This window comes from Pelecanus crispus, chromosome 3 (assembly GCF_030463565.1).
Source record: "Pelecanus crispus isolate bPelCri1 chromosome 3, bPelCri1.pri, whole genome shotgun sequence".
In the NCBI taxonomy this organism is placed as follows: domain Eukaryota; kingdom Metazoa; phylum Chordata; class Aves; order Pelecaniformes; family Pelecanidae; genus Pelecanus; species Pelecanus crispus.
Window position 1 is genome coordinate 84,406,594 of NC_134645.1, and position 17,187 is coordinate 84,423,780.

Consider the following 17,187-nt stretch of genomic DNA (forward strand, 5'->3'; position numbering starts at 1 on the left):
GAAGGCTTTCTATTCATACTTTAATCTCTGTTAAACTGGACTTCATTTTACCACAGTTATGGTAGGAAGGTATGAGCAGGAAAAATTTCTAGCACCCTTGTGTTCTAAATATGTAATAACATAATAGATTTCTTTACTAGAAAACATTTGTTTAAAATATTAATTTGGATGTAGTTCATGTTCTAAGTGTAGAAACTGCTTAACAAATAAAGTTAATTCAGAAGTGTAGCTGTAGAATTCAAGACTTTGGTCTTTTAAAAGTTAGACAAAACATAGGAGGCAACATCCTACACATATGTAGGATGATGAAGTATTATTCTTACATTTACAAGGCATTTACTCTGATTTAATCTACTTTTTATTTTACAGGCAAGCTCCAAAAGTAAACTAATTTTTAGATGGTTACAAAACCAGGCTGCAAATCTCTCTCTGGAACGATAAATGCAGCAAGGGAGGAGGCTGAATGAATTCTAAGAGGAGAGTTAAGGCTATTTTGAGATCATCTTCATAGTTTTTTTTTTTTCCACTTTCTATTGCATATTTAGGAAATAAGAGTAATTTTTTTGTTCATATTTTTACTACATTAAATTTTAATCTTTTAAATTACAAGCATCTATTAAAAGCTTTTGTTCCTAAGTAATTTATATTCCCCACTGTGCCTTAATTTAAAATGTTCTATATTTGGAAACATGCACTTAAATAAAAATGGCAGGTAATGAAATCTTCTGTAAAATACCTGCATTAAGAACACAGTCAGGTCAGTTAAAAAATTTCAGTATTATGAAACAAAAACTTTTACTGTGAATATCTTTTCTAGATCACTCCCTAGAGACAGAATAGGTAATATAAATCAGCTGAACCTATGCAGTGTTATTGGATACAAAATGATAATTAAGTGTTATACATTTGCTTATTAAACTATTTGTTTAAATTCTTTTTGAATTCAGCAGCCTATCACTAGGGTAGGAGGAACACTATTGTATTGTATTTATTAATGGCTTAGATAAATATAAATAATTCATGAAGCCATATTCCTAGAGAAGATATGAAATAGCAGATCATAAATTATTGCCTGAAACCTTTTTTTTCTGCAGTGAAATCTTTAATTTAAGTGAGTGGAGTGTGAAATACTCTTTCTAGATTCTATGTCTGATGAAATTATATGAATACTACTGTCTTCAAAATGTGCTTACTCCAAACAACATTTTAATTACATGGTACACAGCTGACTGAAATTAAAAAACAAACGAACAAACAAAAAAACCCCACCACAACTCCACTTTTGGCTCTTTTTTGCCAAAAATAAAAGTTTTGAATGCCTAAGTAAAAAAAATGTTAAGATGAACTACATTGTGCACAAGTATATAAATAAATATCTATGTGCAAGTGATCTGCACGTTACATTAGGTGGCCAAATAGACTTTTTGAAAGTCATAGGTGAGTGGGCAAAATTTTGAGAATCTTTACGAACAATGTACTGTGAAAAAAAATGGGTTTTCCTCTGAGATAAAAATGTTTGTAAACAAAGACATTTTGTTTGATATTTCATTAGAACTTAAAGAAAAGAGAACTTCACTAAAAATGGCACCTCTGAATCAATAGAACATGAGAGTCTTCAAGTTTTGTTTCATCCTTTGAACTTAAGTGTGTGTACTGATATCTGGGGCCTGCAGCCAATGCATCTCTGCTGGAAGGCTGTTTATTTTATTCATATACTTTTCTTTTTGGCACGGGAGGTATAACTTGCTTGTATCACAGTAGCTGCCAGCTTTCTCTCATGAATATATAAATATATACTGTGCAGATATATTTTATGTACTTACATCAATAAATTTTGATACCTGTGTCTGTTTTACTATTGCAAGTTATTGCAGCTTTGTATAATGAGTAGTTCCATGAGACTTAGCTTGGCAATGAAATGTTGGTAGCTTAATCCACTTGGTATGTTGACCCCAAAATACTTTGTTTCATTTCATTCATATCCTGAGGGTTGTATTTTATCCCTATGTGCAGTAAAGAGTGTCTATATAGTTGGGGGAGTGCATATTTATTTTTTCAACAATTTTTAAGTTAACAATTAAATATTAAAGATCTGAGCCTCAAACCCTTTCCAGCACTTTTCAGGGTATCTTGATAGTTCATCAGTATGGAAAGATCAAGGACACAAATGGTGATATCCTGTAGTAGGAAAAATCATAGTTTGATCACAGCAAGGGAAAAGTAAGTAAAAAAACTAGTAAAAGTGAACAGAGTCATGTAACAGATTCAGCTCACTAAGTGTTGCAACTGAGATATTATTAATACTAATAACACAATTTATTTTCTTGTAATAACTGCACAGGAAGAAAGAATAAAAAAAAATGTATTTCACCTTTTTCTCAAACTGTTTTTTACTTCACCATTAACAGATATTATAGGAACATCACTGCTATACAGCTAAACCCCCCTCTTAATCCAATTGTGTAACTTCCACAGCTCAACAATCACAGAGAAACAGTAGAGAAATTACTAGCTCTAATTTCTTATATGCACCATATCTCTTAAACACCACTTTCTATTTTGTATTTCTTAAGAGTTAGAGAAATATATGCAAATTTTTAGGATTACTTACACCTACCATTTTTCATTTTCAAAATGTCACAGGCATTACTTTGCATGTATCTCCACATACACAGAGTTTGTCTGGCATATACAGGATAGTCCTGATTTGCCACATAAGTGCAGATCATCTGAAAGGTGCAAGCTCAGGAATGAGTTTGACATATATACTTGTTAGCCATTTATGTACTCCAGGTTCAACACAGAAGCACCTGGCAATTCAATAGAAAATTTGCCCAACCTAGATGGAAAGTAACCTGCTAACATGCTGAAGAGAAACAGGAATTTGGAAAAGAAATAAGAACCTGTAACCACCCCAGAGAGATGAAGAATTGCTTTTCTCTAAGAGATTATTTCAAATATGTTTCTCCCAATTGGAGAGTAAAAAGTAAAAAAAAAAAACAAACCAAAAAAAAACCCCACCAACCTAGCTTTGAAAACCATTAAGGCCTTAATATAGACTGCATAGAAGTTAAATTGTTAACCTTTCTTGTGGTTCATTTCACATTAACAATGACGTTAATATATACTTGTTATGGAAAATAGCATTTGTCACATAGTATTACTATGTTTTATAGTATGTTGACCACAGGAAAGTCACATTAATTATGTTTCAGTAGGCCATGAAGTGTTATATTGCTGGATAAACTAGGTTTTCTTGAAAAAAAAGTTACAATTTATGTTTGATAAGAAGACCATAAGCATGTGGAAGAATCATAAACATTTAGGAATCCTTTGCAATGGTAAATTTATCCCAGCTGGGACTTATTCAGGAACAAACCCAATTTTTAACACCTTTATCATGCATGATGAATAAATGGGATAAGTAACACTTTAGAGGACCTATCATTAAAAGCGGAAGCTATTCTGCATACCCAAAGGGTTTGTTCTCTTTCTCCCCCGTCCCCCTTCATCATTTGCTTTCTGTGTCTTTTTTCTCTTTTTCTCTCTTTCTCTCTCTTTCTTCTTCCCTCCCTTCCCTCCTTCCCTCTTTGAATATCAACCTTGGATGATGAGCTGTATGCCCACACAAAGCCATATTCCAACAACTAAAAGAAATATATATGCATTTCTAATAGATAATTGTACATGATACATATTCATATATTTGTTATTAGAAATAAACTACACAGCATACTTCAAGCTTTATGCAGATTAACAAAAGTTTTCCTGTCTGCTAGTTTCATTGATGAAGAACACAGGACTGGCAATTAATAGGACATGCCAGAATAGGACATGCCAGAATAAAACCAATAATAAACACTGGCATGTGGAGCTTCAAACTGGAAGAAAAACCCCAAATGTGTTCTAGCAAAGCAAGTGTTTTATTCTTGGTTACAAAGCTATAAATAAAGTTGCAAAGATGGAAAAATGGTTGGACTGGATGATCTTAAAAGTCTTTTCCAACCTAAACGATTCTATGATTCTATGAAAAACAAAACAAGACCGACTTACAAACAGGTTCTCCCTTATCTGCTCCAAAGTATCAGTTGCTATCAAACATCTCATCCCAGGTCTGTTCTTCCCTTCTCTTTTCATTATAAATGAAGCTTTTCCTAGCCTAGCACCAGAGGTGGCTGACTAAAAATGAATTCAAGTATATACAAGACTGTTACCTTAATTTATAAATATATATCAGGAGAATCATCCATTGCATGTATACTTTATCAAATTCACTATCTCCAGTTTATTTTTCAGTGCTGTGGGTGTTATATCTGACATATTAAATAAAGCTAACAGCAAAGATATCATACAGAATACTGCCTTGCACCTATTCCAAACATCAGTGCGTTTTGTTGATTTTAAAGGTGTACACTCATCCTACTTTGTGCCACAAGTAAATTGCTTCCAGTTCCCTTTATCGAGGCTACATTTTAGCAATCTAAACTTTGTTTACTTCACTAATGCTTTTAGAAGGGTTAAAATAATCATGTAACTCAGATTTTGCTTCTTCAGTGTGTTTGGAAGGATACCTATATACTGCCTATATAGGAAAGATATCTATACACCTATTGATACCTATATACTGCATGATCTGCTGGTCTTTTCTTGTCATCTTGCACAACTTTCTCTGAATTTAAAACTTTCAAATCATGAGCAGAGAGCTTTTACTGTAGTACTCTAAGCTAGTGCTATATTTGGGTGGTTGCATTTTCCAAGTGATTATCCTATCATAAACTATTCTGATAGCACATTTTTCTGTTAGGAAAGCTTTCAGCTACTGCTTGTAGCTACTTAGACTCAAGCAAATCATATTCTCATTAACTATTATTCTATTAGCCTTCAAAAGGAACAAGATATGTTGCACCTACTCCCTTTGATGCTGTTCTCCAAAAGTAACCATATCCATTCTACTGTATTCAACATAAGGTCTGTAACAACCGTATTCTACAAATTTAATCTTATGTGCAAATATTTCTGCAACTTCAAGCCACTATTCCAGGAGATGACCTGGATATTTTTGTAAATCTGGGGAGATTATATCTATATCTTTCAGATATGATGTCTCTAATACAAATATATTTGTATTGTTCTGCTCAGAGATGTGTTGCTTCCCAAATAGGCACAAGCATAACATGTGCTTTGTGAAACCATTACACTATACTTTTCCAAGCACTTGGCAAGTTACTCTTAGGATTATTAATTCTAAAAAGATATTACTCAATTGTGTGTCTATAAATGTCTTCCATAATCATTAAATAATGATGAAAGCCACTTCTATAGATTTAACCATGTCATAAGTTCTTTTAAAGACTCCAGAATTATTTTTTCCTGTAGAAATTAGATTATCTATAATGCATGAGTTTATTTTGTGTTAATCACTGCTCTGTAAAATTTTTTAGCTTCAATAAAGCAATATATTTAACAAAACTCATTCTGACAGGCACTACAGATATGCTTCTTCATAAGGTTTCCTTTCAAATATATTTGCAAACTATGCATTATTTTAGCAGAGGTTACTCAATCTCTTTCCTCTGAGACTATGCAGTTAATACACAGGATACAAAACTTTTATAAATGTTAGTTCTCTGGATAGTATTTCATAGACACTGCCCAAACACAGGATTAATCTCTTATTCTTAGCTGTTCTGGGAAAGCTCTAGATGCGATTTTTGTACCTTCCTTTCTTTTGTGAAAACGTTAATTTACATGTTATTTTAGGTTCTATTTCCTTTTATGAAGGCCTCGTCTTTTTTTCAGATCTTACTTCAATGTCTTTTGCTAAGTTTAACACTGTTTCAACTCTTGTTTCCCCTCCTTTGGCATCTCCGATTCCTGCAGGTAAGTCCTCTATTTGTTTCATCTTGCTTCAAGACAATTGTCAGCTCACAGATCCCTTTGTACAATACTATTATTTCTCTTGACACAGATAATTTGTTATTGCTTGGAATCTTGCAGATGAATAACACCTGAATAATGCCTTTGATGTGATTCGAAGTTAATGAAGAAATAGTGCATGCATAGTGCCTGTTCTTCCCAAATAAAGTAGGGGACAAAGACCAAAAGATAGTTTATTTACTTGCTTCCTTGCCTCTTTATATCCAATATTTCTTCCTCTAATTTTTAACTCTAGAAGTCTATTTCTGGCTTTTCATTTGTTTTCTTTGGTGTTTATGCTGCTTCTAGGATTTACATATAATAAAAATAATTTGTAAAATAGACTGGTGTCTCTGATTCCTATCACTTTGGCACTTCCATGGGCACATAGATTTCTGGGGCATGCTTCAGATGCTTCACAAGTTTGCATGAAGCTTATTCAAGGATTTTAAACTATAACTAAGATTTAATTTTCCCCATACTAAACCTAAATGGAAGGTGGGTTTCATCCTCAAAATAACAAAATGTTTCTATATCAGAAAATAGGAGATGTCAAAAAGAGCAGCAGGACTGAAGTCCAGTCCCTTCTAGCACTTATATGTCTACAGAACATATTCAGCAATATAAGAAGCCACAATATAACAGGGTGGGAAAATTGGTATAGGGATTAAAACTAGATTCCTAAAAACTCACTGTTCAAAGACAGAATGAACAGAATCATAATTTCTGCGGGACATGTCCATTTCATAGTGAATTATTGAAATAATGAAAATTATAAAGATGTTAAAATTGAAGTAAGTATCTCCAACATGTAGGAAAACCTACATTGGATAATACTAGATACCTCTTTATCCAAGATATTCCAGTGAAGTTTATTTCTTAACCTTTCTTACCATGTGCTTGATTTAAAATACTGGACACAACTTTCCCCGTATAATGATTCAGTGTACACTATTAACACAGATAAAAAGATAAAATCAGTACCAAATGTAAGACCTATTTGAGAAAAACTCAAAACATATTCACATCAATCACAAAGTGATAAATTCTTCTTAAAAATAAAGTTAAAATGCCTTGCAAAGAAGTCAGCAGAATGATCTTACAATATTAAGTAGGGTCATTGTGCAGTATCGACAGAGTCTTTGTGTCACACCATTTTTATACCTATCTATTCTGAAATCCAAAGCCAGATCCTCAGCTCCTGTTTTCCAAAAATCACTGCAGTCAACGGCAGCTCAGCACCTCAGTGCTTGCTGAATCCTATCCTGTGGATTCTAGCAGCCAAACTAATGTCTGTAGTTAGCTTCTAATTTTGCAACTGAAGTTTTGTGCCTAGCCAAGAACGCCTGACCTGGAAAATATTTACAGGATTGGAATTGCTCTGCAAAACCATATTCCACAAGGTTAATTCAGTATTTCTTTTGTCTGTGGATTATACATGGCATGTTATGGAATCTTTCCTCCTCTTTTAGGAATCTCAGTCATTAGCCCTCTCAGTATAGAAGCATTATCCCCATTTGCTAATGCAAGCTTTGTACTACCAGCACCTCATTCTTTAAAGAAATCAACATGTAAAAAACATTGTTTTAATAAAATAAAGTGCTGTGAAAAGTTGTTGTTGTTGAACATATGGAAGGCACTGCATAAGACAAACATATCATAGGAAAATGTCCAATTTTTTATAAAGTAACTATTTTTTTCTGTTTAGAAAATTCAATAAAATCCATAAATGCTGATCAAATATGTAATATTTTCCCCAGGTGGGAAAAAGAGAACAAGAAAAAATGTTAGCAATGTAGAGAAAGCAACAGTGTATTGGAGCTTTTCTATGCTACTGTAGCAACTAAGATTAATGAACAGAGAACAAACGTTTGACGTATCACCTACCCATGGGAGTTCCAACACCGTAACCTTTTGAGTCTATCAGGCCTCCAATCTGTGTTAGGTTACAGTTCCGCTGTGTGACAAACTCAATGGTTGTTGACTCCATTAAAAATGCATAGTCAGAGGTAAGCACACGCTGGATACCTTCTTCATTACTTTTGACAAGTACTGACTGCCTCCTGCTACTCATGAAGGCCCCACATCTTGTCATAAGTGGAGATTTTGGATTTCTGAAAGACAAATATTAGACACAAAATTAATAAGACTAATATGCTTATAAGAGTGAAAGCAAATTCTCAGTTTGCACATTACTCTCTTATTGTATTTTACTATGTGTCATGTTTTACCAAGGCATTCTTCTAAGGGTGCCCATACCTTTCATCTCATCTGTACCTCTCAACTTCCCTGTGTAAAACAAAACAGCTGAACAGATTCTCAAGAAAATGTGCAATATCTGTTGTTTATCTGGTTTTTATTGTTTATACGTTTTTATGTAGGATGAAGGCCTACAAGTATTTGAAGTCAGTGGAAAACTATTAAGTATTTCACTGTAGTCAAGTTCATCAACAATGTTGGTGTTATAGGAGAACCTGTGGATTCCAGCACATTTGAAATTTTTACTCTTATTTTAATCACTCAGCTACCACTCAGCAATTCTGAAAACCTAATGCACAGTGTGGCAACCTGAAGTAATCAAAGCCCTTACAGATGGCAGTATATGGAGAAAAAGAGTCATGAGGGAGAGGGCAGCAAACATTTTATCCATGGTACACTGCAAAAATACTTGGAGAAAGATTTTAGGTAAGAGATAGTATCACACTCTGGTCACACTAATACTACCTTGCCATTCAGAAATTTACTACAAAAAGTCCTAAAAATGAATATGTGTTTTCTACTTTAATATTCCTAGAATGCAAAGAACTGTTGGGGCAGGAAGAGAGAGAGGGTAATTTGGGACAAAGGGGACAGTATTTTGGCACAAAATGGTGCTGTGCAACTATGGAGCGGTCACTTCCTTTCTTTCACCTCAGTTTCTTTAAAAAAGATATTACCTTCTCTCATCTTTGTGAAACACAGTGCTTAAGAGATCATAACCACTGGGTAAATTAAAGGTATTAGAAGTACTGAACACTTTATATTACATTTGCCCCATGTGTTTAATAACATTTCAAACTCAAGATGTATCAGAAAATGTTCAGTAATGTCAAATCTTGCTTAGTAAATAAAATGTAGAAATACAGCATGAGAACTAGTATAATCAGACTTTTTAAGGAGTCTTTCATCTTTTAATGTCAGCCTTAAATGTAACTCTGCTGTCAGCTCTTGTGGAGATACTAAACAAAGATTGACACTGCAAACCTTTCTGAAGTTCAGCTGATTGGCAGCCATAAATTCTGCCCCAGAGGAGAATTAGCAGTGTATGTGGAATAAAAAGAACATTTATTTAGAAAAAAGATGACTTTGTCTCCCTGCTGAGATACAATCCAAGAGTTATTTCACTCTGCCTGGGGACTTAGCACATCAAGCATTTAAACTACCTCTAGTGTCAATGGTAACAAAACTGAAGACTTTTAGGACTCTGCATGAACACGTTGTTAGTGTACTGAACATAGTCCGTGGCTGATTGCAAAAGATTTTAGTAACAATGAAAGGGGAAATAATTTTTCTTCAGAATATACTGTGAACACATAGAATAGAGAAGACTAAACAGATATGGTCTCTCCTCATAGGGTTTGTTTTGAAAAATCAAATAATTTTTGCAAGCATTTAATATTGCAGTGTAGCATAGCATACTTTAAGCAATGCATATCAGCTCTCTAGAAATTCAAATTACTATGTAATACAGAAAGGATGGAAAATGAATGTTTTACAATATTTCTAAAATTTTACCAAGAACTTGAATTCTTTTGACATACAATCTTTACCCTAGTACACAAACCAAACCTTTTAGCCACTATAAAAAATCTGAGCAAAACAAAAAATTGGCAGAGTAAACCATTTTAGTAAACTGTTAGATACACATTGCTGATGCATGTTGAGAAAAAAAAAGAAAAAGAAAAAGCCAAACGAGCTATAATAGAAAATAAAGAAAGAATGAACTATAATACACACAGATTTCTATATTTTTGTTGGGGGGAAAAAAAATCCAGGATGAAAACATGTTAGCGAAGGGAATGGTTCCTCACTACTGAAGCATTAGAGCATGTGAAAAAATGCAATATCCTCTAAAGGACAGAGTGCTCATATTATGATGGCTGATTTAATCAGCTAGGATGAAGCCACAGCTACTATTGAAAAGGAAGGAACAAAGGTCACTAACAAAATCAGAAAAAGCTCCTGCATAGGATAGCTTGCTTACTGGAATAATTCAAACAAAAAAAAAAAAGTTAAAGTCTACACATGATTAGTGAAACTGTAGAAGATAACACAAAGCCTAGAGTATCAGTGCACATGGCTCACTACTCTGAAGCTAACAAGGGTGATAGAAAGTGCACAGTGATCTTTCGGTGTTCTCATATAAGTGGAACTCTACAATGTCTTTGCACTGCTTTCTTCCACCCCTAAAAGCTAAAAGTCACAACTGAAATGATACCAAGGAAAACAGCCCGTCTACTTGTGACCCCTAAATTCTAACTAGCATTTAGATATTCTTACCAAAAAAGGTGTATGGTACAGGTTATGGGATTTGTTTTACACACAACAGAGAATGTTTTATCTGAAAATTAAAAAAAAAAAACAACCAAACAAAACAAAACAAAAAAAAACCCAAACACATTTGATTCAGGAAAATACAACCACAAATGGCTTTCCTCTGTGTTTGGCAAACTATTCAGCAGACTCACGTGACTAAAATCAAGAAGCCAGAACAATCAAAAGCATCATGAGCCCATTTGACATTGAACTAAAGAGAATCACACTCCAGTATCTACATATTGCTTCTTGTGGTTATGAGCATGTCATTCATACTGATAGAAGCAGATGCTGAAATTTACATTATATTGCACTGTGTGCAAATCAATCTCATTAATCAACTTATATACTCCATCAATGAAGTGTATTATTTTATCCGGGTTAGTTCACTATACTGTTTCCTCTAACTGGAAATCACTCTACAAATCCAACCTAGCTTGAATTCAACTGGAAATGATGTCTATATAAGACAACTTGTGGTGACATGATTTATCATGTTTGTGTTCCCTCAGTAACACTGAAGACAATGCAGAGTAGTAAGAAAGCTGCCTATGCTTTGCAACATCTGAATTTCACTGGAATAAAAAAAGAGAAGTAACAAACAGGAAAGATGGAAATGAAAAGGTTAAGCAAATCAAGAAACTCATCTACTTGGTACATAAAATGGTAGCCCTTACAATGACATTCAGAGGATACTGTCAGTGACATACTCAGCGTTCATAAATTAAAGATCATTGGAAGACAACTGTGCATGTCAGAGATCACCAAAAGAAGCACAGCAAAGGCTCTATGTTAGTCTAATGCTATGTACAAATGTGAGGCTGGAAACAGAAGGAATCATCATTAGAAAAGTGTTACTGCTTTATCCTGAAGCACTGGCTAGGAAAGACAAATATCTAAGCAATGAGACTCTGGACCACAAGGTTAGAAAAATATCAGGATGTTGAATGGATGCCAGAATACACAAGGATCAAAGGACAGGGAAGCAGACCTCATGATACAAGACAAGACTGGATAAATCCGCAGCAAAAATATGCCAGGCAAATTCGGACATTTTTCTACAAAGGAAAAATTACAGATCCATTAATGGAGATTTTTGTTTTAATGATAGCATCCAACTTCTTTCCTGTTTTTTAAAAGCATTTGGGTGCCACAGACAATGCCTCAGCTTTTCTTTCACCCATGCAATATTTAAACTCAAAAGAGGCTGTAGTAACAAAGGAAAGATTAAAGGTAATTAAAATTAAATTTTGAGAAAAAAAATAATTAACAAAAAAGTCAGAAGCCCGGTTCTTATGTATTTTATGACAGTATTCTCCACCACATAAAAATTAAACCATGACAATCTCTAAGTCAAAAAAAACCCCACAGACTCCCAATCCTACTACACTATTTTCCATTTATGATACTGCCTATAACAGTTATCTGACTTTTGTTTTCCTGAGGATTACATTCTTAGTGGACACACTTTTCTTAAAGTTTCTTGACTCATGGATTTTTTTAAGGCCAAAAGAACAATTATGCACATTTATTCTGACCTTCTGTAATACACAGACTATGAAATGTCACTTCTGAATTGCTTCACTAAGCTCATCACTTATGTGTTTGCACTGACAAAAAAGAATGACATATGAAAAGTGCATTCATAAAGATCCATCTATATGAGCCTTAGCAAGGTGCCCATCGTGGCGTCTCACAACATCCTTGATGACAAGTTGGTAGGATATGGACTGGACAGATGGAGCACCTACAGGCGGAGAACTGGCTAAGACATTGATCGTGAAAGGTGGTAGTTAATAACTCAAAGCCAGACTGGCATCTTGTCATGAGTGGAGCGCCTCAGGGGTCAGTCCTATGCCTGATACTATATCAATATCTTTATAAACAGTTTGGAAAATGGTATTGAAAGCACCCTCACCAGGTTTGTGGATGACACCAAACAGGGAGGAGAGGTAAATATACTGAAAGAAAGAGCTACCATGCAGAGAGACCTCAAGAGGCTGGAAAATTAGTATAACAGGAATTGCATGAGGTTTAACAAAGATGGGGTTTAACAAAGATAAATGCAAAGTCTATCCTGGGAGAAAGCAATCCCAAGCATCCATACTGGCTAGGAATTGATTGGCTGAAAAGGACTTATGGATCCAAGAGGACAGCAAGCTAAACATAAGTAAGCAGCCCATCCTTGCAGCAGGAAAGCAAACTGCAGGCTGTATCAGCAAGACTATAGCCAACAGAATAAGGGATGTGATTAACCCACAATACTTGGCACTTGTCAAGCCACACCAGGAACACTGTGTCCAGTTTTGGTCCTCCAAGTTCAAGAGAGATGTTAAAATTTGAGAGTGTCCACCAAGGTGATCAGAGGGTTGGAGAAGAAACAAAGAAAGATCGATGGAAATGTTGTTGTTCAACCTAGAGAATGGAAGGTTTGCACTGAATCTAATCAAGTTCTTCCACTACCTAAAGAGAAGGTTAGAGAGAAGTTGAAGGTACTCTCTTCATTAGGATGCATGGTGACAGGATAAGAGGCAATGGCCCAAGCTGTTGAAGGGAAATTCTGTGCGGATATAAGAAAAAAATTCTTCACTATGAGAACAACTAAGCATTGGAACAGGTAGCCCAGACAAGTAGTGGAATCAACTCACTGGAAATAGTAGAAACAGCTTAACATGGGCCTGAATGATCTAATCTAAGGCTTTGCTTTCAATTAGGAAAGCAGAACTCCAACAAGAGGAAGAAAACTCTAGAGGTCCCTTCCAACTTCAAGTTTTCATTGATTTCTATGATTATCAGTATGACATTACATACAGTAATAACTGTTTCTGGAGACTTCAAATTTTGACATTGAGCAATTTCAAGAAAACAAAACATATCACTTTCTGGTTGCGGGGGGGGGGGGGGGGGGGGGGGGGGGAACAAACAAAGCAAACCCAAAAAACTTTGTGAACTTATGTAGTTTATACATCAAGCCAAAAGCAAGCCCATTATTAGCCAGGGTTTTCCTGTCTTTCTCACCCTTCAGTCCTTTGAAACTCAAGTAGACTCATCCCAACTGTTTCATACATGACTCCCTGGAAATCCTGAACACCTGTATGGAAATCCAAACTGAACTGTTCATAGAGCATGTTTATTTTGTTCATTCCTTATTAATTTTACAGGTTTGACATTTTGTTTTGACATATGTCCTAAATTTACATAGCTGTGAAATAAGCTAGAAAATGCATTTCTGTTGTTCATACTAATGGCAAAAGCTCTAATGTATCTCAAGATTTTCTGAACATAAGAAGGCCAGATGTCAAATTTAAGTGAAGCAAATATTATAGCTGTTCTAACACATTTGGGATATGTCTCCAGTATTTTAAACCACAAAGGATTAGTACCATTAACAGAGAGATAAACAAAGTTAATTAATTGAATACATTTCAAAACATAGCATGACAAGCTTAAAGCTGAGAGAACAAACCAACAGCCTAAGGTAACAAATGTTTTAGGAATTCTGTAATTGTCCTCAAGCATTATAAATACAGCGAAATTAAAGGTAATGCTATCTGAAAGAATTTGAGCATTTGCATAAATGAAAATAAATTGTAAATAAACATAAATAGCCTGCTCATTTTCCTGAACTGTCACCAAATGGAAATTCATAAAGGCTGATTGTTACTGTTCAAATATCTATCAATGACCGATGACGTGTTTGTTCTGTGGTGCATTTTCTGTACGACTTGTTTCTGTAATTTATATCTGTGTACACTGATCCACCTCTCCCACTTCTTAATATGAATCTGAATTCTTTGGAATAGGTACTGCTTTCTCCAAACTGCTCAATGTTTTTGAAGTGAACAATGATGGGATCCTGATCCATTACTGGGAATTCTGTATGCAATATATGCAAATAGTGACAAATATCAGAATCAGCTACATGAATTAGAATGGAAGATATCAGATCTTATTAATTTTTTAGCTTTACACAGTATCACTACATGTCTTATTTCCAGATATTTTAAATAATCCATTTAAATTTGTTTTAATGACTGAAATAATTTCTAGTTTCCAGTAAGCTTTAGCTAATTGTACACTGCAGAAGTAAGTGCTGTTTTCTGAGGCAGCAGAAGCAGTATATTTACCGATTTTGACATAGTTGAGCACATTATGTGTAAAATGCAATTTAGTCTTAATTGCATATCTGCACCTGATGCTTCCATAATATAGTATGATGCCATAGACATTCCAAACTCTGCATTCACATATGTGCAGTGCACAGTTTTGAATCATTGTTATAGGCTAGGCTAAGGCATAGCTTTTACAGAGCACCATGCTAATCACTAGCAACTTAAGTATACTGAAAATATTATACATTCCTCCACTTGTGCTGGAGAACAGACCAGATCTAAAACAGCTTATCTGTCCTCTAACACCCAACAGGCCAACTGCATTATTTCAAGTGAACTTCTGAGTGTCATCTGATTTTCTAACCAGATTAGCAACTATTTATAAAAATGACCTGTGTACGACTGTATTTTCTTTATTGCCTCCTAGAACTATGAGACTAGCTTTTTCTCAGTCATCAAAAAAAAGTGAAAAAGACACTGTCCTTCATATCAGACTGGTCTCATTGACTCTGACCTCAGGGCATTCCCTCCCTCCCTTTTTTTTCCTTTTTTCCCCTATTTTTTTCAGAACTGTTGAGGCCTGAAAACCCCTAAGTGAATAAGCCGATTTAGATTTTGTTGTGTCAGCATAAAAACAATAAAACCAATGCATACAGTGTTCTCTCCTCCATAACGGCAGTTTTCATGGTCCATAGAGCACAAATGAAAAAAGGTAGGGAAGGTGTTTTTGCCAAGAATAAAGCTACAAGGAATGAAAAATGCAGTGCTCAGAGAAAGACATTTTTACTCTTGCCCCAATTGTGCTGACTTATTGTTTTAAAACCCAAAGATTTTGAACAAATGTTAAATATTTAAAGTAATTTGTGGTTAAAAAGCCCCATACCTTAATGCTATTGAAATAAGTTTTCACTATCAGCTTTGACCTGGAAGTAAGTAAGGATTTTATAGCTCCAAAATCACTAATGGACTTCAGAAAACTTCCTTGCTTTTTATACCAGAATGATTTATAGTCCTCTACTGAATTATAACTAACGTCATAACAGTTCTTTTTGTAAAATACTGTGGAAGATGACAAGTGTGATATTTCTCACACTTCTGTAGGTTTCTTCCTTTATAAGTAGGAATAAGACATTAAGCAAATTTAATCTGTTCTTAAAGCAGATCCTATATTCTGCATGTTCTGTAAAGATAAATTCACTTCTGTTCACTCTGCCTGTTCTCAGATACAAACTGCAGTACAAAACTCCACACTTCATTTGTGCTATATCTGGAAGCAATCTCCTTTTCTAAAAGCAGCAAGTGCATAGTTTCATCATTGAGCTACCTCTAATAGAGTAAGAATTTGTCACAATGCCATGATTTTAACAATTGTATTCTCACAGCATCTACACTGGCATGGAAGTTGTTTGTGCAATGTTCAAAGCAAAATTAATATGCACTATGCCCAAAACACTGTGTTGCTGTTGTGATTTGAAAGAAACTCATCAGGGAGCATTAGAAATCAAACTCATAGCATTCAAGACGTCTTTGAATGAGGAGAAAGGATAGAAAGCCCACTAACTATTATTTGCTAATTTGTTGCCCAAAAAAGTTAGGAATAAATACTGTTTCATTATCTTCACAGATTTCAAAAACTTAACGGAAGTTCCATTGTCACTTTTTTTTTCCTGGTGCCTGTCAAGCAGCAGCTTTAGCATTAGTTATTGCCTTTAACAATAGTCATCAAAATCAGTCTAGTAGGACAGACAGATTGGTGGGTTTTTTTCCCCAATAAATTCCCTCACCAGTTCTGTTGCCAGACCAAACAAAACTCTGAACATCCAAAGTAGCCAATAATTTCAAGTATTTATTCACAAAATAGCTCATGTGAAATATTTGCCAGTTATATATTAGCATAAGCCACCACTGAGGTATTTTGCAGTGGGATTTGGATTTAGCATGCAGTACTTTTTTATCGTAAGTAAATTACCAACAACACTGGACCATATGTGCTAGCTAAGAACAGCTGAGTCTTCCTCTGTATTTGTCTGACCTTGGTCACTAGAAAATTGGAGTTAATTCAGGCAAACAGGATTCATGCCATATGTGGTTCATATCAAAGGTATAGAGGAGTGGCAGGATACTGATCAGAAGAACTGTTTGTTAGCAAATCTGTCAGGTCTTGGAATAATTCTGGCAGTTTTATCTTGAAACACCTAAACAACATACTTGAGAAAATAAGCAACATAACACTTGAGGAGCTGCTTTCCTCCAACAATGGAAAGCTTAAAAAAAATTAAAATATCTGGGATGAAATGTTAAAGTAAAAGACACAGAAACTTTTTAGCCAAACTGGTTGCTGAAGAATACATGTGTAGATGAACTTACGTGTGTTCTATTAGTGATCCGTACAGAAAATAAGAACAATAGCAGAGTTATAAAATATAGTTTTGAGTATCTTTTTAGCACTTATACATATAGTCCCTACCCAACTTTTCAGAAAATTGCAGTACTGACAAAATTGTATAACAGGTCAAAAGTCAGAGTAAGATACAATTCATGTGTTTATTTGCATACTGCAATTTGGACATCTGTAACAGGTGAG

At 34.7% G+C, this 17,187-nt stretch overlaps 1 protein-coding gene across 1 annotated transcript in view; it reads right to left on the reverse strand.

Annotated features, from left to right (window-relative positions):
* The window catches only part of GRIK2 (glutamate ionotropic receptor kainate type subunit 2), a 449,336-nt gene that overhangs the window by 30,692 nt on the left and 401,457 nt on the right, over positions 1 to 17,187 (reverse strand). The window contains 2 exon segments of the mRNA XM_075708130.1: positions 7,804 to 7,996; positions 7,998 to 8,030. Of these exon segments, the coding sequence (XP_075564245.1) occupies positions 7,804 to 7,996; positions 7,998 to 8,030 (226 nt within the window).